This window comes from Aspergillus fijiensis (assembly GCF_003184825.1).
Source record: "Aspergillus fijiensis CBS 313.89 unplaced genomic scaffold BO72scaffold_87, whole genome shotgun sequence".
Lineage (NCBI taxonomy): Eukaryota > Fungi > Ascomycota > Eurotiomycetes > Eurotiales > Aspergillaceae > Aspergillus > Aspergillus fijiensis.
Window position 1 is genome coordinate 32,348 of NW_024469063.1, and position 26,261 is coordinate 58,608.

Here is a 26,261-nt window from a genome sequence, read left to right on the forward strand (position 1 = left end):
CCTATTTCTCGGCAATTCAACAAGGGAGTACGGAGTACCAGCAGCAAAGCGCGACAGGTCAGTAGACCTGGCAGACACTACTAGCAGAGTATTCCATACGAAGTGTCGAATATTTACCAGCCACACAAAAAGGATTCTCTGTTCCTGTCGAAATCAGTGGTAAAGTCATCATCGCGGGTGATGCTCAGCCGACTGGGGAAGAAAAAAAGATGATGCAAAAAGCTAAGGTCGTGCCCGGGTTCGAACCGGGGTTATTGGAACTTTCTGTCCAATTGACGTCAAAATCCAAAGTGATAACCACTACACTACACAACCTGTAGATGTCATACTGATTTAATCAATATCCTATAATGAATCTGCAAAACTAGCGAGTAGGTTGGAGCTTGATTCACTAATTGGCTTTGTTTGGTGTTAATTCGCAAATGGGGCTGATTTATGGTGTTCGGGGAATAGTATATTTTTTTTTCTAAGAGTGGGGTGCTTATGTTTTGTTCAGGAACAGTGGAAGGGTTCACGTTGTGTAGGTGATGTTTAGGGGAAAATACAGATCGAGCTTCGAGTATAGTGTTGCATTGTAGGTGTGATTCAATCTATCTAGTTCCCTACATACACCAAGTGACTAACGCCTTCTTCGAAAAAAAAAAAAAAAACCCCCTGCATGCTGTCTTTGTGCATCGAAAAGAAGAATAGCTATGTCTTTCTACGGTCGCGCTGGGCTTCTGTCCCAAACATACGACCTCTACCAAAAAGTGACGATGGGCAGGGTCTTATATCTCAAACTCCTGGTCTAACCAATGCTTCACAACCACCTGGCCCTCGTCGAATCCCCTCTTCTTGACTCGAATGATGATAGCAGCGTGACTATGCCGATGGTTATGGATCCAGACCGGGAACTTCCGGAAGCCCACCGAGTTCAGCGAATCGATGATGGAGAACTGCGCCGGAGTCAGTGCCAGCGTGGGGAATTTCTCGCTCGCAAAACTGTCGGTCGTGCTGCTGCGCCGGAGCAGAGGCTCGATGTCGTCTTCATCGAGTTTGCTTTCCAGGTCCGTCGCGGATGAGGTTGTTACTTGACGTCTCTTGAGTGCGTCGAATGTCTTCTTATTGGATGTGGTGGTGGTGAAAGATAGATAATCGGGCTTCTGGCGAGCGCCGGCGCTCTCGAAGACCTCCTCGACGACGTGTTGGACCTCGTTGACTAGGACGGGCACGCGGTAGCGGTCAAAGATCTTGCGGGAGTGGGCGGCCTCGTGGTGGCGGATGCGGCGTTGGCTGCGGAAGTTCTGGATCACTGCGTTCAACAAGAATAAGGGCACGCCGATGATGACGAAGGCCGTGAAGAGGGTTTGGAAGGGCAGGTTCGTGAAGAAACTGGCGACCTGGCGCTGGAGCTGCTCCAGCCAGGACGGACGCGGGGGCTGGACGACGGTGACGGGCTTGGTGGCATCGATGACGACGGGCTCGTACCCCTCCACGTAGTCGAACTGTACATTCTCCAGGTCCTCGAAGGGGTTGATGGCTGAGATGGCGGTGGTGTAGAAGATGGTGGACCGGTCGTTGACGATGTTCGAATAGACGCAGCGATGCTTGAAGGTCTTCAGCGCCTTGATGAAGATGCTGTCCGGATCCGCCAGCACGCTGAGCAGCGGGCGCCCCGTATCGCGAAAGGTGTCGATCATGAACAGCTGCTTCCCCGACATGGAGATCGTCCGGGGCCCCACATTGTTCCACAGGAAGCCCCAGGTCCCCTTCAGCGGGAAGCGCACCCCGACGTGCGGCGAGACGAAGGTGGTGAAGTTGACGGGCTCCAGTTTGTCGAGCCACCCCCGCGCGTAGAGCAGTCCCAGGGCGTATCGCGCCACCAGCCCTCCGAGCGAATAGCCGACGACACTCAGTTTTCGGATGTTGTGGCCTTCTTCGGCGAGTCGCTCCAGGGTCTCTTCCACCTCGTGGGCTAAGCGCTCCCCGCCGAGCTCAATGCCATCGTAGGTGTAGTTTCCGGAGTTGCGCTTTGCGGCGAGGATGTGGAGGCGGTCCTCCTTGTATCGGTCTCTCAGGGAGGTGGCGATGAAGTCCAGGTGGGAGGGATTACCCCATAGTCTGACGTGACACGACGGTCAGCAGAAAATCTCGTTGTCTGCATTAGTCGAATGGTCTTCTTACCCATGGACCAACACGCAAAGATGATCTGCTTTACGCGACGTCTCAGCCGGCGTACGGCCGTTATCAAGCTCCAGCTCCATAGTCAATATGTAGAAGTCAAGAGTTTCCTCTTGCGATCAGGGTCAACGGGCGGTTTATGTAAGACCTCCTCAACATTATCCGCCAGACTCCGCCGGATTTAGGCACGGTTTATCGCGATTAAAGGGGCCATGTGGCTGCTTCCTTCGTTGTCCGACTGTCAAGCATTAAGTTCCCTAGCAAAGGGGAGCCCAGCAAGCGCTGACTCAGCCCGATAACGAGACGTCATGTCCTGGTGCCTGATGCAATGAATGGCCCAGAAGGGCCGGTGGCAGTTCATATCAGGTGTCTCGGGCTGGGCTTTACATGGAGCTGGTGAGGCTGAGCACTGCGCAAAACACATTCAGGTAATTCACTGCCGTCACTGCCGTCTCTGAGCCTCCGAATCTTTCAAATGATGGATGGTGATTGAGGTTGAGGATCAGCAAGAGGGTGCGCCTTTGTCTGTTCGTGTCTGGTGTTTGCATCATTTGCACCGCGTTCATCTCCAACACGTGCAGTCAGTCTAGCCTTTGGACGCTTTCCCTTTCGACATTCCACTCAATATTCTCTTTGTTATTCGGGTCTATGAAGGACTGAAGTCAGACTGGCTACCTTGGCTAGACCCTGAGCAATAATTTTTCTGCTCACTCACATCTCAGTTCGACATGATCTTCTGGTTTTAGCTCCAGGACTAGCCGCATCGCTTCTCCCCCGCGGCTTGCCAAACACCGAGTCATTTATCCATACAAGAGAAGCGCAGCGCCCGATTGGTCTCTGCTTGGATGCTTGCTGTGTTGCAATGAGTATTGGTTGTCACTCTTTTGGACTATGATCTCTCATCTTTGCCTGTATCTCTCCTTGAGCATCTTATCTTTACCCACCCCTCACAATGTTCGCCCCCCTCGGCTTGTTTAAGGACATACCTTGTCCGGAGGGCCAGAGCTGCTCCCTCTTGACTTGCATGTTCTCTCACAAGGATCTCGCTCCAATTGTTGATAGCCAAAAGACCACCTCGGCTGTTGTCCATGCATCAACCACGAAGCATGGAAATGCCGCGTCGTTTGGGAATTCCGCCCACACAATGTCAGCCGCCGCAGATACGAATGAGAGAGAACCGAAGATCTTGAAGAGGGATTCTCCACCAGCCCCATCCAAAGCTGCAGGCTCCGGGCCAAATGCTTCGGCCAAGTCTTCACCCGCGCCTCAGCCGCCGGTGCCTTCACAGCCGGTCAAACTACAGTCACTGTCTCGAAGGGTCTCTCCGCCACCGAGGCCAGCATCAACGACAGTCAAGACGAATGCGCCTACGCCTGCAAAGCCCCCGACAGCGGGGGCGGCGAAGTCGCGCCCGCCGAGGCAGGCTCCCCGGGAAAGTTTGAATCCCCGCATGTTGACGAAAGCGCCCGCGCCGCATGGAACCAGATTGTCCATCCTAACGAAACTGCATGCTGCCATGTCTTCGCAGAACGAGAAGATCGCCAGGAACAAAGACAGTAAAGACAAATGGCTTGTTCTCACACCCAATGAGCTCATCACAATGGCTCTGGACGAAGAGGAGAAGACCGCCCGAGGCAATCCGAGCATATACGCTAACGTCATCAAGCTTCGCATCGTCCGGTTCATGAAAATGACTAAAGAGGAATGGACGACGGAGGTCAAGAATCACCTGAACGAGCGGTACTACAAAATCGACCCCAACGCGGAGCAGTCGAGGCCGCAGGCTCTTAGTACGGGGTTGAGCGCAGAAGCGGAGATTGCACTGGCAAGTCAGCTGATTACTCCAGTTGAAGGGCTTGAACAATTTGGATATGTCACAAAGGCACCTTCAGCTGCGGAAATCGAGAGTGCCAAGAAAGGTGTCGTGGAATCGAAGGGCTGGGAGAAGTGTGATCGGTGCGGTGGGAGATTCCAGGTCTTTCCAGGCCGTCGCGAGGATGGTTCTTTGACGTCCGGGGGAGAATGTGTTCACCACCCTGGGAAGCCGTTCTACCCTCCAAGAAGACAGACGGATCATATAACAGGACACAAAGAAGCTTACTATTCATGTTGCAATGAAACGTTGGGTACTTCTTCTGGCTGCACCAGAGGCAAGACTCATGTCTACAAGGTCTCAGAAACCAAAAGACTTGCTTCTGTTCTCCAGTTCACGGAGACGCCAGCTCAGCCATTCAAGGGGCCACTTCCACCGGTCTGCTTCGACTGTGAGATGGGCTATACTACGTTAGGATTGGAATTGATCCGACTGACCGCGGTCAGCTGGCCTCAGGGCAAGCCACTTTTGGATGTTCTCGTCAGGCCGATGGGGGAAGTATTGGACTTGAACTCGCGGTTCTCTGGTGTCTTTCCTGAACACTACACCAAGGCTATGCCCTATGACGGTTTCCAGAAGGAGGCGGAAGCGACACCACATGAGAATGATGAGGCAGAGAAGCCAACCTTGAAGGTTGTCGATTCGCCGGCTGCAGCCCGCGCTCTGCTATTTAGTCACCTTCAACCGGATACGCCTTTGATCGGACATGCGATCGACAACGACTTGAATGCTTGCCGGATAATCCACCCAACGATCATCGATACTGTTATGATATATCCCCATCCGCGCGGATTACCGAATCGGATGAGCCTGAAGACCTTGTGCCGAAGACATCTCGACCGCGACATACAAACAGGCGGTAGTCTCGGTCATGATTCGAAAGAGGATGCAATTGCTACAGGTGACTTGGTCAGAGTGAAGGCAGTCGAGACCTGGAAGGTGCTGAAGTCGAAAGGCTGGCAGATCCAAGGCAACAAACTAGTGCCCCCACCGGGGACAGAGAAGGCTGAAACTGGATCATCAGCGGGGAGGCTTGGACCCGGTGCCGGTCACAAGAGAACGAATGCTAGTCTGGGCCCGTAAAGTAACGTCGTTGATACAAGCCGCTATACTGCAATTATCCTTATATAATGTGATACCCATCCTATGTCTACGTGCCAAGTGAAAAGAGGTTGAGATGTAGGTTTGCTTCATTGATTCATATCTACCATTCATAACGTCATGAGTAGATCGAGCGACGACAAACCCAGCGAATGAGTGTGGAGGTCGCCTTTTCAGGTGTAGAACGTCCACTGCCTCGAATCCAGACTGAGCGAGAAGCCACGCAGGAATCCCTCCCAATGCGCACACCCATGATCCCCAACCAGACTCATCCATCCTAATCCCGGTGTATGGAAAAATTTGACATCTCGCAGACCCCCCAATAGCCGGAGTAAAGTGTCCAAGTCTGATCATTTTTTCCGCGTTTTTATTTTTGGTTGTCTATTTGCTGCTTCTAGAAGGAGAGAGAATTTACTCCTCATCCTCCTCGCCCTCGTCGTTGACGACGTTGTAGAAGCGGAGCTCGTAGACACCCTTGGAGGTGGAGACGACGCGGAGCCAGTCACGGAGCTGCTGCTTCTTGAGGTACTTCTTGGTGCTGTTGAGAGGTAAAGAAGACTGAATCAGCGATTCGCTCTCGCCGACCTTTTCGGAAAGTGGACTTACAGGTACTTGAGGTAGCGGCCAGAGAAGGGGATGTGGGCAACAACCTCGATCTTGCCCTCACCAGCCTGGGAGATGACGACCTTGTCGCCGAGGTTGCCGACACGGCCCTCGACCTTGATGCGGTCGTGGAGGAACTTCTCGAAAGCAGAGAGGTCGAAGATCTTGTCGCTCACGGGCTGGGAAGCGTTGATGACATACTACGGAGGGAAAAAAATTAGCTTCCTGCCTTGATTTGGATGTTTTGCGATTGGGGGCTCAAACATACCTTCTGGGTGACCTTCTGGGCCTTGCGACCACGAGCCTATTGTCGGGGGGGAAATACCATTAGCCTACTGCTCCATGATGGCGAAATCCCAAGAGATGTTCATATATCCATGATCCCAGAGAATCTTTTTCAATCCTCTTTTCCGCCTGGGATGTTCCAGCGCCAGCGCTGTCATGTCCAGACGGTCATGGATAGATGAACTCTCATGGGGGAACAGCAAAGCGATTTGTGGAAAGGAAACATACAGCAACGGGAGCCATTGTGACTGTAGGGGTGATTTTCTCGGGGGATAGAGAGAGAAAGTAGCTGGTCGCAAAGAGGTGAGTATCCTGCGCCTGATGGGAGTTGGGGGGGAAAGAAAACGTCCGCTAGGGTACGGGATGGTCAGATCTCGCTGCTGAGGGTCGAGTGCGCCCCACTAATCCGCTTCGGGCAATGTGGATAGGGCTCGATTATGTTGATTAGGGCTTCCGCTCGTCATTTGACTGGTCTGGAGTTGTGGCCTGGTTGTTGAGGCGTTGATCATTTTGTGCTGCCTGAGGCAGCAGGTGCCTCGCTTCTGGTCAAGGTAGCCGACGCTAGTGCGCTAGCGGCGCACGGGCCTCCTTGCCGATAGGATAAATACCTCTCGCAGCCCGCCTCTCTTTCAAATTTTTTTCTTTTCTTTTTCAGCTCTCTTTGCCTTTTGGCTTAGATCAAGTGTAGTATCTGTTCTTTTCAGTTTAATCTCTGAAAGTGTTCTAAGGAACACAACATTGATTAATCTTATTTTTGTACCCTGTGGTCTGACCTCTGTGCTTGCGCATGTCGGACCACACAGTGTCATTGGGCTTACACTACCCCCAATCGACGCGAACCACCTTTTTTCATCAATTTTGTCGGCTTGCCGACTGGTTGGAGAAGAAAATATCCTCCCTTACTTGGCGTGAGCCTTAATCTACAAGTCATAGTTCTTGATGCCATTCCCGTGTTTTTCCTCGCTGTAGATGTAAATTGAAACGCCTCGAACCTTCTCGGGAGTGGAAGTAAAACGCTACCCAGTCGTCCCCCGCCCACTGCTCTTCCTCATCTGTCTTCCACGTGATCCCGAACTACATCTCTCGTTCGTGACTGCAAACACTTCCTCGCGAATCTCACGACTATCACCAGAATCGCATCCGTAGTTCATCATGGGTTCCGTCGTGTTGCCGCACCTGCGTACCGCCTGGCACGTCGACCAAGCCATCCTGTCCGAGGAAGACCGACTTGTGGTGTGTACCGCATCTACTACTTCCCTCCTTCCGACACCCAACTGATAAACCAATGCTCGTAACAGGTCATCCGATTCGGTCGCGACCATGATGTCGACTGTAAGCTCCTTCGTTCTCACCCTCCGTCCTACATCAGCTAACCCTCCGTACCAGGCATGCGTCAAGATGAAGTCCTCTTCAAGATCGCCGAGCGGGTCAAGAGTACGTAGAATCACCCCACTCCAAACCCCCCAGGCACTTCTTTTGGCAGCAAGTGATCGCTCACACTAAGGCTGTATTGACAGACTTCGCCGTGATCTACCTCTGCGACATCGACGAGGTCCCCGAGTTCAACACGATGTACGAACTCTTCGACCCGATGACCATCATGTTCTTCTACCGGAACAAGCACATGATGTGTGATTTCGGCACGGGTAACAACAACAAGCTGAACTGGGTGCTCGAGGATAAGCAGGAGATGATCGATATCATCGAGACGATCTACAAGGGAGCCAAGAAGGGCCGCGGTCTGGTGGTTAGTCCTAAGGGTATGTATTCCTTCCTATTGGTTGTTTGGTTGCGTTACGGTCGATGGTGATCTATGGGGGATTTGCTCGATGGCTGACTGACTGGGTATGTAGATTATTCGACGAGATATCGTTACTGAGTTGGTTGGTTGGGTTGGTCGCGGTCTTGGGTGTGGGTGCGTGGAAGGCAGGGATGGGAGGTTATTTTGTGTTGTTCTTAGTCTAATGAGTTTATGAAATGGGTAGAGCAGCTGGATATGCGGTTGCCGGCGAATACTGTTCTACAATAGATGGTTCTTGGAGTATATTAGATTGGCTGCAAAGTCCTGTTGTAGTGTTCGTTCGCGATTTGAAGATATAAATCTGATACTCAGAGCTCTCTCCGTGATGCAATATATCTTGCTACCAGAAGCTTCACAAGATAGACATACTAACGCTCGAATGATTAGACTGCAACAATCCAACGCTTTCACATCAAGCAAGTCAGTACATTGGCCCATCTGCTGCGATTCGTTTCCAAAAATCGTCACAATTATACTAAATCGAGCGAGCGGGAGAATCTCCTTCCTCCCTTCCACCTCTCGCCCCACAATTTCTTTCTCACGGCGTTACCTGACGTAACAATCAAACCCCCTTCTACCACATCTGAGTCGAGACGATCAGAGAGAAATCAGACCCCACCAACAATTCCAACGATCCAGGAAAAAAGATATTCAAAATGATCGACCACCAAATCTTCGAGGATCTCCAGTCGAAGATCGACGAAGAGACCGCCGTCCGCGATGTAAGAAAGCGCAAGCTCCGCGCCAAGCCCACCGCCCCCCGGCGAAAAAGCAACGGCGACTGAATAGCTTCAAAACAGGAACTTCATGATATCGTGCAGACGCTGGCACGAAAGGGTACCTATTCCTTCCCAATAGAAAAGCTTCCTATGGGGCTATATGGCGCGAAAGGAACACACGTCCTCTGATGACTGGGTACAGGACGATCCACGCAAGCTATTCTTTCGCGTGCCCACTCGACGCCTGCTGGTCAATGTATGTATCTTCAGGCTTTGGATTCGGGTCCTTGGGGCTTGAAACCTGGGAAAGTAGCTGATAGGGATGGGCAGTGAACCCCGTTCTCGGCGATGTGACCAAGGCGATCTTCGCTCAGAGAGATGAGGTCTCTCGGCTGAGGGATGTAGCGGATAAGCACCCTTTCTACAAATACAATGGGGTGTGGACGCGGGAGCTTCAGAATCTGGTGCGTGCGTTTCCTCTGCCTATTCCTCTCTGCTGCTCTCGTTGTGTCGCTGCTGCTGGAGGGGTGTCACGGGCAGAATCTCGGTGAAGATACGAAGGCTAACCGGCGGACTAGGTCTCGTCGATTGAGCTCTGCGCCTGGCTAGGCGGTCTGGGAGAGTACAAATCGAGCCCCTCGGCTTCATTCTTGACGATCGAAGAGGTGGGAAAGTTTCTGGGCGGTGAGTTCTGATGACTTTATGTCTGGGTAAGAAGGTGTTCTTGTGAAACTGACTACTGTCCACCCCACAGTGCCTGTCAACCTGAAGGAAGAGGATGCTTTCCATCTGACCGTTGAGGAGTATCTCCTCGCGTTGATTGCTATGGTGGAAGAACTGGTCAGTGCTCCCACCCCTCTCAAAAATGTCTCTAAGAATCTGGTACAGTCTCGTCTTGCGGTCAATTCGGTCACACTGGGTGACTACACTCGCCCCATGCAGATCAGCAACTTCATCAAGGAGTTGTTCGCTGGCTTCCAGTTGCTAAACCTGAAGAACGATATCTTGCGCAAGAAAAGTGATGGGATCAAGTACAGTGTGAGTATTTCCCGACGGCTGCTGTTGGATGGCATGCTGATTGGCTCGTGACACAGGTCAAAAAGGTGGAAGACGTTGTCTACGATTTGTCGCTGCGCAACTTGATCCCCAAGGATGGTGCTACTGCTTGAGAAGATTATTTTACAACTGCGTTGGACGGATCTCAACGACTTTGATGGGTGTTCGCAGAGCTCATTCCAGTCTGGTTCATATTAATCAATACACGGAACAAGATTGCTCGTCAGAATCAAAACGAGCATTGTATTCATTTGTATTCATGAAAACCACCACCTAAAAGACACAGAACAACAAACAAGGAAATGGTATCACACTTGAAACAGCTCACGCAACTTCCCACGAAACCGAATTAGACTCTCCCAACGTAAACCGACCATTATGTCCTTTAGAGGTTGGCCTCAGCACCCTCAGCAGGAGTAGGCGCGGCAGCCGCCGCCGTGGCAGTAGGAGCTTCCTCAGCTGCAGCAGCACCCTTGGTCTGGGAGGCCAGCTTGCCCTCCTTCCGCGCCTTCTCGATCTCCTGGACGATGGTGTCCTTGAGCGACTCGGGCTTGGTCAGACTGGCCCAGCGGCCGACCACCTTGCCGTCGGCGGAGATCAGGAACTTCTCGAAGTTCCACTTGATGCGCTTCATGCCCAGCAGGCCCGGCTGCTCCTGCTTCATCCAGGTCCACACGGGGTGGGCCTTGTCGCCGTTGACGTCGAGCTTGCCCAGCACGGGGAAGGTGACGCCGTAGTTGAGCTGGCAGAAGGACTGGATCTCATCGTTGGACCCGGGGTCCTGGCTGCCGAACTGGTTGCAGGGGAAGCCCAGGATGGTGAAGTCCTCCGGGTACTGGGCCTTGAGCTCCTGGTAGAGGGTCTCGAGCCCCTTGAACTGCGGGGTGAAGCCGCACTTTGAGGCGGTGTTGACGACGAGGACGACTTTGCCCTTCACGTCGGTGAGGGGGAAGGGGTTGCCCTTCTCTGTTTCGATGAAAAAGAACGAATTAGTTGAAGCAAGGAGGAAATTTGGGGAAGCTTTTGCTTTTTTTTTTTGGTATGTGGAGGGGTAGATGAGCGGGGAAAAAGGGAAAAAGGAAAGGTGCAGGACGTACTATCGACGGGCTCGAAGTCGTAGAAAGTGGTAGCGGAAGACATGTTTGCGAGGGATGAACTGAGTCGCAGATGGTGGTGCGTTGGTGAGAGGGTGAAGTATAGTTGTGGTGGTTGATGTTGTCGCGAAGGACGAGGACGAGGAGGAGTCGCAAAGAAGTAAGTGTTGCTGTTGCGGAGCGGGGAAGGAAGTGAAATGCAGGATTGCGCAGGGAACGAAGGAAGGATTAACCACGGTGTGACCGATGGTTTATATGCGATGGACACAAGCAATGGCCGGCGCATGGGGGGGGGGAAACACTTTTTTCAAACCGTCTGTCGGGTTGTTTCTGTACCAACAATCCAGATAATAATTACTTCTCGGATGTTCAATTAATTTGTCTGGACCACACGTCTCTATCGGGGGTCGACGTTTCCGAAATCCGAATGGAGACTACCTTAGTGGAATTGGAAGAAACTGCTCCGAGTAAAACTGACTGACTAACTTACTTCAGTGATCAGAAGCAAAAGAAGTAAAAAAGAGAGTAGGACGATGTCATCATCCTTCAGAACGGCGGGTCGATCGATTGGAATTGGGTTTGTCATCTTTGGCTGTCCAGAACATCCCCCGGTCCCGGTCCTATTGCTGCTTTGGGAGCCAGATTCCCTTTTTTTTCCTATGAACATGAACTGACATATGACCACTTGCTGCCCTGGTTTCCTCCCCCCCCTCCCTGCGCGGGGCAGAACATCCGCAGTATCTGGTACTAATTTAGAAGTGAATAATGACGGTTGCAGAATTCCAAATACTTTTTCTTCATTAAGCTACCATACTACTCAATCTAAATGAACCGGACTGGAAATGGCCCGATAGGATTTAAGGGAAAGTGGAGTCTCTACCTAGGCTGACGAGCGTCGACCTTTTTCCGAAGCTCGTCCTGCTCTAAGCCTCTGATCCAATTATTCCGCCGGGTCTCGGGCTCCGCTTATTGTCAGCGTTTTCGTGGTTCGGTGCCTTGACATTCGATTTGAAATGTATTGTTTGAGGCTGTGCTTGAGTCTTATGAAAGGTATAGATGTACATGAAGCCAGCATGTGTCTGCATAAACGTCTTCAGACAAATCAACCCGAACCGACCCAGCCGGTCAGACGTATGTCTCCGAGAGGCGAGAAACGAAGAATCTCGTGTCAGCCACCGCTAGGACGACTGGATCCTTGCGCATTAACCGCACATATCTCACTGTACAGCCCCCTCCGAGGCGTGCGCTTTGGGCTTTAGAAGAATCCTCTGACGACCCTGCATGACAGTTTCCAGGGCTTTCTGCAAGCCCCTGCCGCAAAATTCCTAACAAGGCCCGATCGGGCCCGATACCGGATTGCCTGATCACACTGGGTTTGAACGATTCCTTCCTGCCTTTTTGCGTGATGCAGTTGGACCATCTATTGTAGATAGAATTGGCCGGCCGAGGAACTTCTTCGTCCCTTTCACTCTTTGCTCTCTCCCACCCAATGTCGATATTGAGGTAACCCCCCTCGTATCTTTTTTTCTGTCCCAGCGCGAACTCATTTCGCATCCCCCATTTCCAGCACATCCACGTCCAGCTCCTCCATGACCCCAAGCACAACTCCTAGACTCTCCATGAATCCGTTGACGGCGACGCGGAGCATCCGGTTTGTGGTCGCGTAGTACGTCGTCTCCAGGACGGTCTTCGCCGCCTCGTCGGCGGCTTGATCTCTGTCCGGGCTGGTCAGGGTCAGGGTGCGCTTGACAAAGGGGGAGAGCTCGGCATCGACTTCGAGTGTACGGAGGGCTGACGAGGCGAGGCGGTTGGTTGGGAGAGGAAGGGATATGGTCCTGTTGCGGCGGTTGTCAGAATTTTGTTAATCGCGGGGGGTGCCTCGGGAGGTTGAGAGCTCTGGAATTGTCGCGAAGGGAGCTACTCACAAGTTGTAGGGAAACTCGGTGGCTGACACGGAAGCACTCATGTTGATTTGTGGGACGTGTGAACGTGATCGGGGGTAGGAGGGCAAGCTTGGTAGCTGGCGATCGTTATGGGCCGTGTATTCTGGTCGGGGGATCAGAATCGAGCCAGCCCGCTGAAGCCTGGGCGGGGAGAAGTGGGATGGATGTTCGATAAGAGATGAGTCAGCTTTGGTGCCTAAGGCTAAAATTCTTGATCTTGGTGCCCATAACTGAACATTACTCGCTTTGGTCAATGTTGTGACGTCTTCAACCTTGAACATTGGCTCTTTTCCTGGGGCAAAATGAGGAGACTTGATTTATTCAACAGTATAGTTAGTTTTGCTTCTACAACTTGTATTTGTGTAATTGGGCAGCAAGCTTAACATTGGACGTCCTGGGCACCGGTGGGGGACAATCCCTGTTGGATGTTGTCGTACCATCCCCCAGGTTTTCCCCGTCTTGCCCGTCGGGATTGAGATGAGATCAATAGATCTGTTGGATTGTTGGAGGAAAAGTACTTGTTTGAACAACAGCCCATTACAGACGGTCTTTTCGGGATCGCGATGTGTTTACACAATGGAGTTGTCCCTTGAGTAATGACGATACTGGAGAACTGGTGCTGACGTGGAGACTTTCGTCTAAGCTCCGCAGATACATTGAGAGGAACAGGGCTGCCTTGGCCGCTGACGGTACTGTATGTTCATGTACCTGACGGGATATATATTGATGATGAAATCGTGATCCCCCCAGAAACAATGACCTCAATCTCCTCAATTGGTGGCTGGACGAGTCAAGTGAGGGGCAATGACCTCAGATTATTGGGCTTTTGCAACTGCACCAAGGCAGCTGCAGATAGCGGAGTCAACATAAACTATTGAATTTGGACGGCGAGAGATTAAGTTGGACTGACAACGGAGGGCCATAACAGTGACAGAGTAGGGCCATAACAAAAACACCGGCAAGGCGGCGCTCACGTGGCCGGGCCGCTCAATGTTGTTTTTGGGGGAGGGGGAGGGAGACCGGAGGGAGGCTGGAACCGAGATTTGTTGTGTTTCCGGGACGGGGTGTTTGTTTGTTAGGGGATCGTTATGGATACTACGTACTAGCAAATTTACACTTTACTGGGTAACGGGAAGTTAGCTTAGTAGTTACTCCGTACTAACTGACCAAACCACCCCCCCCTGTCAGCTTATCTAACAAGCCCTCAGAGCCTGAGGCATTCCACGTTTCCCTGTCAACCGCCCGCACTAGACCTGAATGGGTTCACCACAACATAACAGCAGCCACTTAGCGTGCATCGCAGTTGCCCCAAACGAGTCTCCCATCGGCCTCGAGCCTATCCTCTTCTCGTGCAAGCCAACTTTTTCCTCACCTTCCTCTCTTCCTCTCTTCGTCCTCTCTGGTTATTATAAACTCGACCTTCGCCCACCCCGCGGATCATCTGTACATCCTCCCCTACTCGGCCTTGCTGCCTCTATCCTTACCCTACACGCCAATCCCCCCGCGTCTTTATAGCTTCTTCATCTTGTGCTTGGGAGTGTCAGTCAGACCAGACCATGACTATCTAGCTCCGACATCTTGCTTGCATCCCATCTCTGTTTTTCACCAGCAGAGGTCCTGACCATCCATAGCGGCATCTTATCTATTTAGACCGACACATCCTAAAAATTCTTCTTTCGAAGAGGTCTTGCGATTGTTTATTATCCGATTCCATTGTCGGCGCCTATTGTTTTGGTAGCCGCGTCAATACAGTCAAGATGTCTACACGCAGCGGCGACTATGGGCAGGTGATTGAGTATATTCAAGGTTCGTTATCCAACATCATCTTGGGGCAGCATCGGCGGGAGATGTGAAGGTCTTCGCTTGTTATCCGATGGCTTGTGTTTGCAGTGTACTGAGATTCTTCGCTCTAGACCGTCTCTACCTGGCCTCTTACGATTATCCCCCCGATGCGAGAACGCCTTTTCCCTACCCTGAACAACCCAAGTCTCCCAGCAAGCGATCTGCCAGAGCTCAGCCCAGTACTCCCAGCAGCAAGAAACGCAGCCCCGTATACTTTACTGTCGACGATGTTCTCCTATACAACTCGTTCCACGCCGACTTCGGTCCCCTGCATATCGGGCATCTGTATCGCTTCGCAGTACACTTCCACGAGATCCTGGGAGATCCCGCCAACACTGATCGCGCCGTGGTTTTCTACTCCAAGACGGACTCACGCAGCCGTGCCAATGCAGCCTGCCTAGTCGCTTGCTATATGGTCCTCATCCAATCTTGGCCTCCACACCTGGCCCTGGCTCCCATCGCACAGGCAGATCCGCCATACATGCCATTCCGCGACGCTGGATACAGTCAGGCGGATTACGTCCTCAACATCCAGGACGTTGTATACGGAGTGTGGAAGGCCAAGGAGCAGTCGCTCTGTGGCTTGAGAGATTTCAGCCTAGAAGAGTAAGAGCAGCCTTACGCGTATTTTTAGTTCAAACGCTGACTGGGTGACTACATAGGTATGAGAAGTACGAGCGTGTTGACATGGGTGACTTCAACTGGATCACTCCACAGTTCCTGGCCTTCGCTTCCCCGCAACACCAACCCATCGATGTCATTCCTCGTGACACTCCTGAATATGCTGCGCTGCCTTCTACCATTGCGGAAGTCCAGGCCTCGAAACTCCCCACGCCCTTTAAGAATGTTTTGACCCACTTCTCCTCCCGTAGCGTGGGCCTTGTTGTGCGACTGAATTCCGAGTTGTACTCGCCATCATACTTCACGGCATTGGGAATCAATCATGTCGACATGATTTTTGAGGACGGTACTTGCCCGCCTTTGCCCTTGGTACGCCGATTCATCAAGATGGCACATGAAATGATCACGCAAAAGAAGAAGGGCATTGCGGTCCACTGTAAGGCAGGCCTTGGCCGCACTGGATGTCTCATTGGGGCCTATCTCATCTACAGATATGGCTTTACTGCCAATGAGATTATTGCTTTCATGAGATTCATGCGCCCTGGAATGGTCGTTGGACCCCAACAACACTGGCTGCACCTCAACCAAGGCTCGTTCCGTGAGTGGTGGTTCGAGGACAGCATGAAGGAGAAGCTCGCTCAACTGCAGTCGGCGCCTATCACGCCTGGCCGGCCGACTACCCGCCAGCGGGCTAACGGGCCTGTCGCGACTCCACCTAATAATGGCCATTCTAAGCGTGCCGCTCTCGGGGAGATTGACCACAATGAGGGGGCTGGCACTCAAGCCGAAGAGAACCTACCAGCACCCACACCCGGCCAGCCTCGCAAGTCCCACCGCAAAGACTCTCGTCACCACCCCTACTCTCGCACCACTTCTGGTAGTCTGATCCTGGAAAAGGAGACGAACAAGACATCCAATCACCTCAGTACCGACAGCAGCGAGAGTGAAGAAGAAATCCAGTTGCGTATGCTAGCCAAGCGTTCCTCAAGATCCCCCGTGGCATCTCCCAACCAGCGGTCTGTCAGCTACTCAGCTACTGTGACCGCCAGTTATACTCTCAACGATGATGATCGGGAGAACTGGGGTGATTCAGCTACATATGCACCCAAGACACCAATAAGCAGCAAGAGCGGCAGCGGGGCGATCTCTGTCACCAAGGTTCGCACGAGCCCAAGACGTGTGACGGATAGCCGCGCAGAAAAGGGCGTTCGCAAGGCTAGTGGACGTGTTGGCAGCGCTGGAAGTCCTACTCGAGTGAAGTGAGAGCGCGATTGATCGCTGCCGCTTTCATCATCTTTGCTTTCCTTCCTCTGCTTTCAGATATCCACTTCGTATTGTTTATTCTCTTCTTCTCCGCGGGGCATAATCTGTGCATAGCTCCAAAGTTTCTTGTTTTATCATCGGCTTGCATATCTGCATTGTCTATTCCTCTTGAGGGAGTAGTGTCTTCGAGGTTTCTACTGGTGTTGGTGTCTGGTGCGGTTCTCATGGGTCTGGGCAGGAGCTTCCGAGGCGTTCGGTGCGTTGTGGACTATGGGATGATCTAGAATTTTGACTCAATACAATCAGTCTAGTGATTAGCACGTTATGATCATGACAATTGACACTGTACGTACACGATCTACGTCGGAATGACAAATTGGTTGATGACCGATCACGTAAATGACATAAGCGTTCATATTGCCTGAACTTCCAAGAATCTCCGAGGGATCGATTACCTTCTGACAGCTTGTCTCCGTCCTGGTGTTGTGGCCATTGCATTGTCTTGTAGAGACATCCTATTGTTGTACCTTACTCCCTTGATAAACCTCTTCCCAGCCTGATATCTCTAACCTCGACGTGGATTCCCCGCACCATACCGATGCCTTGCCTCCCTACCCCAATGGTGATCGTGCCGATGCGCATAGGCTTTCCATTCTCTGACCCGATCAAGAAGTACGTTAATGGAGATCAAGTTGGCAAGCGGACTAAGAAAGTGATAAGTACCGGCTACGAGGATCTTACAATTACCTGTAATTCCGATTTTTACATGGAAGCATTAGTAGTCTCCGATCACAGTAATTCCAGTTATGTATGTTAAGCCCTAGACACCGTACCATGCCTGTGTAAAGCTCATCAAGTTAGTCTCACAGCCGAGGCGAAGAGAACCGGGAGGCACCTGAGCCCATAGTCCCGGAAACCACGCACGCTATGTGATCAGGCCGCCCGGCCACTTACTGTACTGTACTGTACAGTCTCGACAACGACAAACTACATGCCAGTTTCCTTCGGCCATCTACCCTATATCAGCACCGTTCAAACCTATTCTAGTTCATCTTAGTGCGATATCCACTTAGTGCAATATCCACAGGTTATTCATCGATAGTGCCGTGATATGTTCCGTTGAGAGTCTCGTCAGCACGGCATCGCAACGAGAATTACCTCGTCCGTACTTCCTTACTAGTAGATTGCATAAGGAGTGGTATCGAATGCCAGGCAGGGTCATGCTTGGCTCGATGTGGAGAAAGTGGTTGACGGTGACGGTATTGGAGCGAGTGGATGGAGATGGGGGTCGATTAGAAAGAAAGCTATCCTAGGTTTGTTTGCGGCTGATTGGGACGACTGTGAGAAGGTTGCAATCTACTAAGTTATTGTTCCGGGTCGTAAGAGTTGAGGCTATGAGTGAAACAGGATGTGCAGAGTGTGCATGGAATATTATGAACTGTGCGATGGACGATGGACCCACGGTTGGGTTTATGCGGTTGGACTTTGGAGGGTTCGGGTACTTGGAGATGTAGCGCATGTTCTCAGCCAAGGGTCTGCTTGGGAACTAAAATGTAGCACGTAGCTGACGCATCTGGGATCATGCTGAGAAGGTAGGGCCGGAGATGCATAGTACTGAGAAGGATTGAGCCGGGCTGATTCGAAACTCCTTCGGATTGTCTTCTTGAGGGGATTTGGTTTGCCCTTGTGTTACAATGCTGGGAAGTCTACACATTACAGTGCAGTACAGTCCAATCTGTCTCTAGCAAGCCTCTTGCTTCTCACAAGCCCGGTCTCGACGCCACATTATGCTCATAATAGACCAGCCGGTCCCTTGTTGCCGCCCACACGCTCGGTCTCCGAAATAGCCCAGGCGAGGCACGGATGCCACTCCGCTGAAAGAATCTGACGAGTAGCATGGACGACATCTCTGGGGAGAGTGCCAAACCAGACACAGGTGCTCCGCCAATGCAAGATGACCATATAATTCGCGAGGACGCAGAGCGCCACCGGCGCGCCTACATGGACCTCGGTCCAGAGCTCCGAGGTCACACACGTTGGGAAGTATCCATACGTCATATGCGTGTTATGATACTCAATCGCGATGAGAAGGGCTGTTCTCAAGGTTTGAAGGGCTGAGGTATACATCGTCGCGTGGGTCGTCGGGAGACCCGCTGCCGAGAGACGTCGCCGGATGGCGTCAAGCGCAGCCTCGATCTCCGCGGGAAGCTTGCGGTCTGGATCCGAAGGTGGCGGAGGATACAAGGAGACCCAGGGGGTAAGAGCCGATGAACCCTCGTGCTGGAATACGACGCTGTGCGGGGACCGGTGCAAGAGAACGAGAATATTATGTATGGTTTCGATGGGGCTTCTGGCGGGTTGTTCGGTGCAGACTTGGATCCTGAAGGCATAAGCGATCACGAAGGATTGGAAGGCAAAAAGCGCACCGACGGTGTCTGGGTTCTGGCCTGGATGGTTGTTGGTTAGATATGGCCGGACGGCGGCAACTGCCAGACCGTAGTGATTGGTCGCCAGAATGATGTGCTCCTTGCGGCGGGAGACGCCATGTAAAGCCATATCTAAGGCGCTGATGCTCAACAGCCCGTACTGGAGAAAGTCATACTGGGAGGCGAGCTCCGGAACCCGATTGGACCAGATTGAGGGATCCGTGTGCCCCGGATGGGTCACCTCGAGCATCGCTTTGGCCGTATGCAGGGTGTAGTGGTTCATCAGCCGTAACCGGTCTCGCTCCAAGACCGACAGCAACTGCATTTCCGGCGCCGTCGTTCGGTCCGATCTCGCTGTGGATCCGGTGGTGTTGGACGATGACGGCGACGACGACGATAGTGAGGAGAACGTAGTCGTCGGCGGTGACGAAGTATTGCTCGCCCCAGCGGGTCTACTGAACGAGGCCAGGCTAGGCTCCCCCAACACAGCTTCATTATCAATTCGACCGCCCGTCGGCTGCTGAAATGGGATGAATGTGAGAGCAGGGGATTGACTCGTTAATGAACAAGCGGACCCTATTCTCTTGCAACGTCCACAGGTCGGCGGCCTCTTCTCATCACACTGGATCGATAAGCATCCGGACTAGCTGCAAGGAACCGAGCACACCTTTGTCCGATTCCTCTTGCATTGTGAGCAACCGTGACGGCTCTTCTTGTGGAACCGTCGTCGTAGAGGCATTGGAGCAGGAGGGAGTACCGGTCGAGGGAAGTACCGGTACTTCAAACTGAGCAGACAAAATGCGAGTCTGTCCTACACGGATTGTTTTGATCTTAGATCTTCTCTGAATCAGTGTCGTGATGTAATGATCTTCAGGTACCAGATTCGGAGTGTGTAATTGTGGAGCGAGGACAAGCAGATCTCAACTGACAGTCCAAGTGCAGAGACCCCACAGGTCGTGGTCAGGGGTTTGAGGAGGTGGAAAGGATGAAAGAAAGAAAGATCAACTCCGGGGGGGGGGGATGCGCAGGCGGGATTAGAACTAAAGTCCGTCCGCTATCGCCAGACTGGCTGGCACCTTGTCCTGTTAGTGACTGTCCTGTACATCATACATCATACAATGAAAAAAGCAACTCCCCAGGTATGAAAATAGAAATCTCCATACCAACCAGATCCCCGAAGGAATAGGCTGGGCAAGTACTTAAGTAGCGCATCAGACCAAACCAATGGACTAGATCCACTTGTACCACATGCCATCCCCAACCTCACATTCGCACCCCCTCCCCAATCCCCCCAAACTCCCAAACTCGCCCATCGCAATATGGTTAACCTCGACGTGATCCACGCCTCCAACACCACCCTGGTCAAGAGCCAACCCCTGGTAGCCGTCTTCTTCGGCGGCACCTCGGGGATCGGCCACTACACCCTGCGCGCCCTGGCCACCGCCGAATCGCAGCACCGAGGCAAAGGCCTGCGCGCCTATCTCGTGGGCCGCAAGGCCCCCGCCGCCGAGACCATCATCGCCGAATGTCGCACCCTGTACCCGGAGGGCGAGTACATCTTCGTCCAGGCGCACGACCTCTCGCTGCTCCGGGACGTCGATCGCGTCTGCGCCGAGATCCTGTCCCTGGAGCAAGAGCGAGAGCGAGAGCGCGAGCAAGGGCAACCAAGCGCCGCCCCGAATCCACGAATCGACTACCTGATGCTATCCCACGGCGGAGCGCCGTTCCAACCCAGAAAAGGTAAAAATCTTGCTGGATTTCACTTTTTCTTCTTCTTCTTCTTCTTCTTCTTCTTCTTCATCCTCGACAGAGAAATGGAAAGACAAAAAAAAAGTCAAGATCGATAGAAAAGGTAAAAATCCTATGCTACTTGCTTACTTACGCAAAACCGCAAACGCACCCAGATACCGCCGAAGGCCTGGACACGACAATGTCCCTCCTCTACTACTCGCGCATGCGAGCCGTCACCAACCTCCTCCCTTTACTCCTCCAATCCCCGCTGCCCGTGACAATCGTCTCCGTCTACGCCGCGGGCTTTGAAGGCAAACTCTACACCGACGATCTCTCGCTCCGCAATTCCAAGCTCTACAGCTACACGCAGGCGCGCTCGCATATGATTTACATGCACACGTGGTTCATGGAGCAGCTGGCCGAGAGGCACCGCGGCCGGTTGCGACTCGTGCATATCTTCCCGGGCTTGGTGCTGGGGCCCGCGTTCGCGAACCCGGAGCTGCCGGCCTGGTTCCGGGGGTTCTGGCGCTGGGTGTTCGTGCCGCTTCTGGGGCGCTGGGTGTCCGTGCCGGCGAAGGAGTGCGGAACCCGGATGCTGAGCCTGGCGTCGCCGCGTTATCCGCCGCGAGGAGGAGGGGCGGGCGGTGCATCGGCTTCGGAGGGGGGTCATCTCCAGAATAATGGAGATGTGATGATGGGAACGGATGGTCACCTGGGGAGTGGGGTCTACTCGCTTGGCTGGAAAGGTGAGTCGAATATCCAACTCAAGGCCTACGAGAAGTTCGATCTGGCGGAGATGAGGGCCAAGATCTGGGAGCATACGATCAAGGCTTTCGAGACGATCGAGAGGGGAGATGTTTTCAAGGGTTGAGATGGGGGTCTTTTGATGATACGGTTGTCTCAGTGTAATCAAGGTAGTAAGTCTACGCAAATGACTGATGAATTGGTTTTATGGTAGCAAGCGATCCTCAAATTGGAAAAGCTGGATGTAATATGCCAGGTACTGTACGTCAAGGTGCGAATACAATTCTAAAATTGAGGAATGCGTTAATCTCTAGAACCTCTACACGACCAGCATGTTCGCATCTGAGACGGAAGCAAGAAGACAACTGCAGCAGCTGCGAAGCGGACCTCCGTTTGGATCCCAATCTCAACCCTGGGCATCTTCGAAGCGGTATCGCAGGTTTTAACATCTCTGTGTATATTCCTCCGACAATTGTCGAGCCTCTTAAAGGTCCTTCGCCTGCTCCATTCCGCAACGGCAGATCGAACGTCTTCTGCCACAGTCGTTACAGAATCTGGTTCTAGAGCACCTATATTGTATCAGTTCTCGATAATCAGATAGCAAAAGCAGGAAAGCTCAAACGTACATTGTCGGGCTACAACCACTTGTTCTCTCTACTAGAGCCTTGCAGTCAAAGCACTGCTGCCAGCCTAAGTTGTCTTTTGGAGATAGGGGTTGGCTTAGAGCAGGCTTCTTATCACACTCATTCCTAAGGGGGGAGGCCGCTTTACACCAAACACAGGTGGAGGTGCCGCAACAGAGGCATCTGGCCTGATATGCTGTGACCCGGCTGGGCGGAATCGGTACGCGGCACGTCTTCTTACTGCAGCGAGTCCAGTTGGTTGTCAAAAATTCAAGTTTTGCTTTGTCGTATTCGTAGAGTTCTTTTTCGGTCATGTACTCTTTTGCTAGACGCAGGGGTATCACGGTCTTGCAGCACGTGGGCGGGAAAAGGGATGGTTCCTGGGTAGCCCTGAAGAAGGAGCCCTTAAGGCACTTGACGCAATATAGATGATCGCATTCTAGCCTGATGGTGGGCTTCGCTGAATGGAAACGCCTTAAACATACACAGCATCGGGGTGCGAGAAACCATTCTTGAGAATAGGTCAAAATCGCTCTCAAGGTATCCATGTCTGTGTCGGGGATATCTGATGGGAGGGTTGAAAGATATATTTCGCTTGTCAGATGCTCGGTTCTAGACCGCTGTTTGTGGGTGGGGTTTGAGTATCGATCTCTGCTATCAAATGCAGCGAAGACCTTGCGCCGACTTAAGTTTGATCCACCGCAGGCGGGAGAGAAGAATGCATATGACTCAAGCGCATGCAGGCTCTGGGTACTGATGAGATTGTGAAGGGGAGCTTGCGAGCAAAACGACCTGATGGACGACGAATGGTTTGGTCGCTTAGGTCATTGGGTGTCATCTCCCGGACAAGGACTTTGGGATGCGACCAGGAAGCGCTACTTCGCCACTCAAAATGTAAGTTTGACATATTGTTGCTATTCTTGTGTTTGACTGCTGATGAATGATGTTATAATGTCGAAGTGTCCCCAATCCAACGGAATCATGTTCCGGTAGTGCATCCGCCAGTAGAAAGCCGCGTGTTCCTGGACCAACTGGGCGAAAAAGACCACATTGAATCATGTCATCAGCAAGGATGAATGCGTTTGTGCACAAAGCAGATGCATGTATTAATGCATTCTGTTCTCTGTGCTTTCATCTTGAGTATTGGTGGTCACTGCACGGTAGGCATGATATGCCTTTCTGGCTGGACTGCGTAGAGCTTTCACCCATATATGGGAGACTTCCAATAATCGAGCGCGCTTGATTCTGCCTTTCAAACTCACGTCAAAATTGATAATCTCATAGGTCTGACCCTTTTCGCGCGAAACTGTCGCAGTCATGATCATTGGGCCCAATTCAAAGCTTTTGCCCTCAATCATTCTCATGTAGGGCACTGCTGGTCAACACCGAGAAGCAGAACGAGGCTCTGGTGAGTGATGATCAGTCGACACCAAAGTAGGCTCGCTCCGATTAATGCCTCGAGCTGCGATACCATCGCTGGCGGAACTTTGGAATTTTCGGCTTGCTTTCTGTGGAGGACTAAACACGGGCACCGGGGATGAAGATAGGGAACGAAAGTGGTAGGACGAAGACTTATCGAGTCGGCAGTGGCACGAGAAGTATGGGATGTGAACAAGCCAATGCATGGTGCATCAAGGTACTTTATCTGAGGATTGGTTCAGGAATACAGCATGTAACACAGGATTGATTCCGAATGTAACCGGTTCAATTGCAGAGAATAAGGGTATCATATCAATCATGACTCATGAGCATAGATAGAAAATCATGATTTCAGCCAGGATGCACTGTGCGACAAGCTGTGACGCAAATCATTCATCATGAGAATACGAAGAGGGTATACCTCCGCGACGAGGGTAGGCCGGTGGCAGAAGATCAGGGCACATCATTCGACAGGCGCTTTCGAGAGTGCCGCTGCGAGAAAGTGTTGTAGAGTGTCTTTATGGCGCGAAATGTTGCTAAATCATACCATCCAAACGAAATCGTTGCTAGAATACGTCTCTTGCACGTAATAGGCTCGGAGGCAAAGTGGGCAGTTGAAATGGTCCTGTAGGTACCACTTCTCCAGGCATTCGCGATGGAAAACGTGTAGACACTTCAATTCTCGTATCTCTTGGGAGCGCTGGACGGACTCGAGGCAAACGACACTGTGGATTGACCGAGTGAGTAACGGTGATGGTGGTGGCTGCTGGGCTGACCATACCACATGAACTGTCCGTCGGCGCCCTCGGAGGGTAGCTTGGCTCGCGACCACCAATCCTCGAGGGTACGAGCTGGTGAGACAGCGTCCAGCTTACGCAGCTTGTCGTGCGAGTCGCCTTTCCTGCTTTTGGCCTTGGTGGCGGGGCGACGCTCGCGGCGATTGACGAAAAGGCTCAAGCTGAGCCTCATTGTTGTCTGTCAGTAATGGAGGGCAGAGGAATGTGGGCATTGACAGGTGAGGAGGAGGGAGGGAGGAAGGAAGGGAAGGGAGGGAGGAGAGGGAGGGGCACGGGGGAGGAAGTAAAAAAAGGATGGAGCAAACCAGCAACTTACAACAAACACATGATGACGAAGGTCACAAGTCCCAGACCTATGCCGAGAACAATGGCGAGATGGCTATACAGCTGGAGTTCTGATGAATTGTCCGACCACAACCCCATCGTCCTCACCGCAGGGACTATGTGGGCGGCCGCCGAGGGGTGGTGGAGGGGAAGGGAGTAGAGTACTTATTTTATTCTCCGGAGGAAAGAGAGAAAAGCGGAAATGACGAGGTTAAGAGATTTTCGTCAAGTGAAGCTTGTGCATAATATATACTTTATTCTGTCTCTCTCTCTCTCTCTCTCGATCGAGTCGCAATTGTGTTCACCCAGTTTGATCGTCGTCACTTGGCGGGGCTTGCGCGCGCCAACCAGGCTTTATCAGACCATCATTTAAAGTCTCAATCAGCAGATGCCGGTGGAACGGAGCAATCCATTCATCACGGTCGGAAGTGAAAGAGAAGTGGCCAGTCCAGGTCGTGAAACACGAGAATGAGGGGAGAAAGGAAACAAAGGAGAGGATAGATGATTGAGAGCGAGAGACATTGCCACCACTGCCACAATTGTACTCCAGCCGCAATCCCATCTTGAAGCTATCCCCGAACATTTTCTCTTTTTCTATGAGTATTTCATTTCCCACCCCCTCATGCATTCATACTCCATACATGCCTTGTCTTTGCTCACTTCATCTACCAATTCTGCGGAATGACCAGATGTGACCAGATGTGGACCTCCCTCGCCTCTGATTGCCTTCTTTACATTCTCTAAGAATTCTTCCTCATGCAGCTGAACCCAAGTAGAAGCCGAGGCAGCCACCGTGGACCAAGACAGTCTAAAGCATGCTGGTGACCTTACTTTACTTAAACTAGGTGCATACATACATACATACATATAGCTAGCATGACCACTGCAGCCTTTGCCTGGAGAGTGAAACCCGTGACTGGGAGCCAGCCACGGCCCAAGGGTTCCCACTGGTCATGCCATGGAGCCATGGATGTCGTGTCAGGTCATGCCACGACGATCCGGTCCAGTCAGATAAGGTAGTCTCGCGCAACTTCCCTTCAAGCGATCATGACGCAATCTACCTCAATTATGTCTTCTTCTCATCCAATTCTGGAGGGTGGAGGATGGTGAAAGATAACGCGACAGTACAAAAAACCACCCTCCCCGCATATCGACCACAGTAAGCGGTAACTTAACTACCCGGTAAGCGACTGCTGACATACAGCGCAATCAATAAGGAGGCCGACTTGGCAAACCGCTACAATTAAGCACGGTAGTCCTGGTCATCGCGGCGAGGAGTAGGTGCCTAACTTACTGGTTACTGATCTCGGGTCCGAGCGGCGCCAATCCTGTGCCCCCATGCATCATATCCCTCCCTTGTCGCTCGTGTCGGTCAGTGATCACCCATTTTGCGGGGAAATAAACATCGCCTCCACCCATGGCTGGGGAGCATGCGTGGTGACCACTTACAAGTGATCTGTTTCCCCACTCCAAGGATAATGGATTTCCGCAGTCCCAAACGCTTTTGTTTGACAGATCACAAGTGCTGCCAAATCCCCCAACCACCCCCAATTTTTGGTTCTTCTCACAGCTTTCGACTGGTTCACTGGGCTGCCATCTGATGTTGTTTGCTTCAGCTGCGAATCAAGCGGCTTTGATTGAGCGGGCTGTGTGATGTATGTACCCCATACACAGTACATACGATATCGTAAGATGCTCTAATTACGACTCTCGGTAAGGCAATTCACCGTCCACAAACAACAATCTCTCGAACAACAACCATGCAAATATCGCTACGTCGCCTTATAACGATTATCAGGATAATCAGATGAGTCGCCTATATGATTATTGCTTAGG

General features: G+C 52.1%; 12 protein-coding genes and 1 non-coding gene across 13 annotated transcripts; 5 read left to right on the top strand and 8 right to left on the bottom strand.

The window, feature by feature from the left end:
- Positions 1-225: 225 nt before the first annotated feature.
- Positions 226-315, bottom strand: BO72DRAFT_t299. Its single transcript has one exon. It is a non-coding gene; the product is annotated as a tRNA-Gln (tRNA).
- A 319-nt stretch (positions 316-634) lies between these two features.
- Positions 635-2,611, bottom strand: BO72DRAFT_453240 (lipase ROG1 family protein). The gene is made up of 2 exons (XM_040945932.1): positions 2,164-2,611; positions 635-2,100 (listed from the first exon to the last, which is right to left on the bottom strand). The coding sequence occupies exons 1-2, from the start codon at positions 2,241-2,243 to the stop codon at positions 768-770; spliced, it is 1,413 nt and encodes a 470-aa protein (XP_040795877.1). The 5' UTR covers positions 2,244-2,611; the 3' UTR covers positions 635-767.
- Positions 2,612-3,112: 501 nt separating this feature from the next.
- On the top strand, positions 3,113-5,116 carry rex3 (putative RNA exonuclease Rex3; the record flags this gene model as incomplete). Its single annotated transcript, XM_040947675.1, has 2 exons — positions 3,113-3,306; positions 3,355-5,116. 2 exons carry the CDS (start codon positions 3,113-3,115, stop codon positions 5,114-5,116), a joined length of 1,956 nt encoding a protein of 651 aa, XP_040795878.1.
- Positions 5,117-5,545: 429 nt separating this feature from the next.
- On the bottom strand, positions 5,546-6,041 carry BO72DRAFT_390883 (60S ribosomal protein eL22; the record flags this gene model as incomplete). The annotated part of the gene is made up of 3 exons (XM_040941826.1): positions 5,546-5,672; positions 5,741-5,937; positions 6,006-6,041. Coding segments are annotated over 3 exons (360 nt in total), but the record flags the coding sequence as incomplete, so codon positions are not given.
- An 889-nt stretch (positions 6,042-6,930) lies between these two features.
- On the top strand, positions 6,931-8,127 carry BO72DRAFT_453241 (DIM1 family thioredoxin-like protein). Its single transcript, XM_040945933.1, has 5 exons — positions 6,931-7,255; positions 7,321-7,354; positions 7,409-7,456; positions 7,540-7,782; positions 7,876-8,127. The coding sequence occupies exons 1-5, from the start codon at positions 7,175-7,177 to the stop codon at positions 7,899-7,901; spliced, it is 432 nt and encodes a 143-aa protein (XP_040795880.1). The 5' UTR covers positions 6,931-7,174; the 3' UTR covers positions 7,902-8,127.
- A 150-nt stretch (positions 8,128-8,277) lies between these two features.
- BO72DRAFT_297450 (translin) lies at positions 8,278-9,847 on the top strand. The gene is made up of 8 exons (XM_040940417.1): positions 8,278-8,545; positions 8,624-8,660; positions 8,745-8,798; positions 8,873-9,006; positions 9,121-9,226; positions 9,297-9,382; positions 9,431-9,580; positions 9,637-9,847. The coding sequence occupies exons 1-8, from the start codon at positions 8,480-8,482 to the stop codon at positions 9,709-9,711; spliced, it is 708 nt and encodes a 235-aa protein (XP_040795881.1). The 5' UTR covers positions 8,278-8,479; the 3' UTR covers positions 9,712-9,847.
- Positions 9,695-11,225, bottom strand: BO72DRAFT_453242 (glutathione peroxidase). Its single transcript, XM_040945934.1, has 2 exons — positions 10,696-11,225; positions 9,695-10,564 (listed from the first exon to the last, which is right to left on the bottom strand). Exons 1-2 carry the CDS (start codon positions 10,976-10,978, stop codon positions 9,984-9,986), a joined length of 864 nt encoding a protein of 287 aa, XP_040795882.1. The 5' UTR covers positions 10,979-11,225; the 3' UTR covers positions 9,695-9,983.
- A 1,010-nt stretch (positions 11,226-12,235) lies between these two features.
- On the bottom strand, positions 12,236-12,658 carry BO72DRAFT_501499 (CTAG/PCC1 family protein; the record flags this gene model as incomplete). The annotated part of the gene is made up of 2 exons (XM_040948988.1): positions 12,236-12,527; positions 12,618-12,658. The coding sequence occupies 2 exons, from the start codon at positions 12,656-12,658 to the stop codon at positions 12,236-12,238; spliced, it is 333 nt and encodes a 110-aa protein (XP_040795883.1).
- A 1,318-nt stretch (positions 12,659-13,976) lies between these two features.
- On the top strand, positions 13,977-16,710 carry cdcA (phosphoprotein phosphatase CDC14). The gene is made up of 3 exons (XM_040942585.1): positions 13,977-14,441; positions 14,549-15,083; positions 15,140-16,710. Exons 1-3 carry the CDS (start codon positions 14,393-14,395, stop codon positions 16,359-16,361), a joined length of 1,806 nt encoding a protein of 601 aa, XP_040795884.1. The 5' UTR covers positions 13,977-14,392; the 3' UTR covers positions 16,362-16,710.
- Positions 16,711-18,049: 1,339 nt separating this feature from the next.
- Positions 18,050-19,517, bottom strand: BO72DRAFT_416072 (uncharacterized protein). The gene is made up of 2 exons (XM_040942586.1): positions 19,455-19,517; positions 18,050-19,409 (listed from the first exon to the last, which is right to left on the bottom strand). Exon 2 carries the CDS (start codon positions 19,110-19,112, stop codon positions 18,153-18,155), a length of 960 nt encoding a protein of 319 aa, XP_040795885.1. The 5' UTR covers positions 19,113-19,409; positions 19,455-19,517; the 3' UTR covers positions 18,050-18,152.
- A 589-nt stretch (positions 19,518-20,106) lies between these two features.
- Positions 20,107-21,389, top strand: BO72DRAFT_532352 (uncharacterized protein; the record flags this gene model as incomplete). Its single annotated transcript, XM_040950428.1, has 2 exons — positions 20,107-20,527; positions 20,692-21,389. 2 exons carry the CDS (start codon positions 20,107-20,109, stop codon positions 21,387-21,389), a joined length of 1,119 nt encoding a protein of 372 aa, XP_040795886.1.
- A 91-nt stretch (positions 21,390-21,480) lies between these two features.
- On the bottom strand, positions 21,481-22,433 carry BO72DRAFT_440971 (uncharacterized protein; the record flags this gene model as incomplete). The annotated part of the gene is made up of 2 exons (XM_040943465.1): positions 21,481-21,831; positions 21,889-22,433. The coding sequence occupies 2 exons, from the start codon at positions 22,431-22,433 to the stop codon at positions 21,747-21,749; spliced, it is 630 nt and encodes a 209-aa protein (XP_040795887.1). The 3' UTR covers positions 21,481-21,746.
- Positions 22,434-23,547: 1,114 nt separating this feature from the next.
- BO72DRAFT_297611 (putative RING finger domain protein) lies at positions 23,548-24,625 on the bottom strand. Its single transcript, XM_040940418.1, has 3 exons — positions 24,418-24,625; positions 24,086-24,262; positions 23,548-24,029 (listed from the first exon to the last, which is right to left on the bottom strand). The coding sequence occupies exons 1-3, from the start codon at positions 24,522-24,524 to the stop codon at positions 23,846-23,848; spliced, it is 468 nt and encodes a 155-aa protein (XP_040795888.1). The 5' UTR covers positions 24,525-24,625; the 3' UTR covers positions 23,548-23,845.
- Between the last annotated feature and the right edge of the window lie 1,636 nt (positions 24,626-26,261).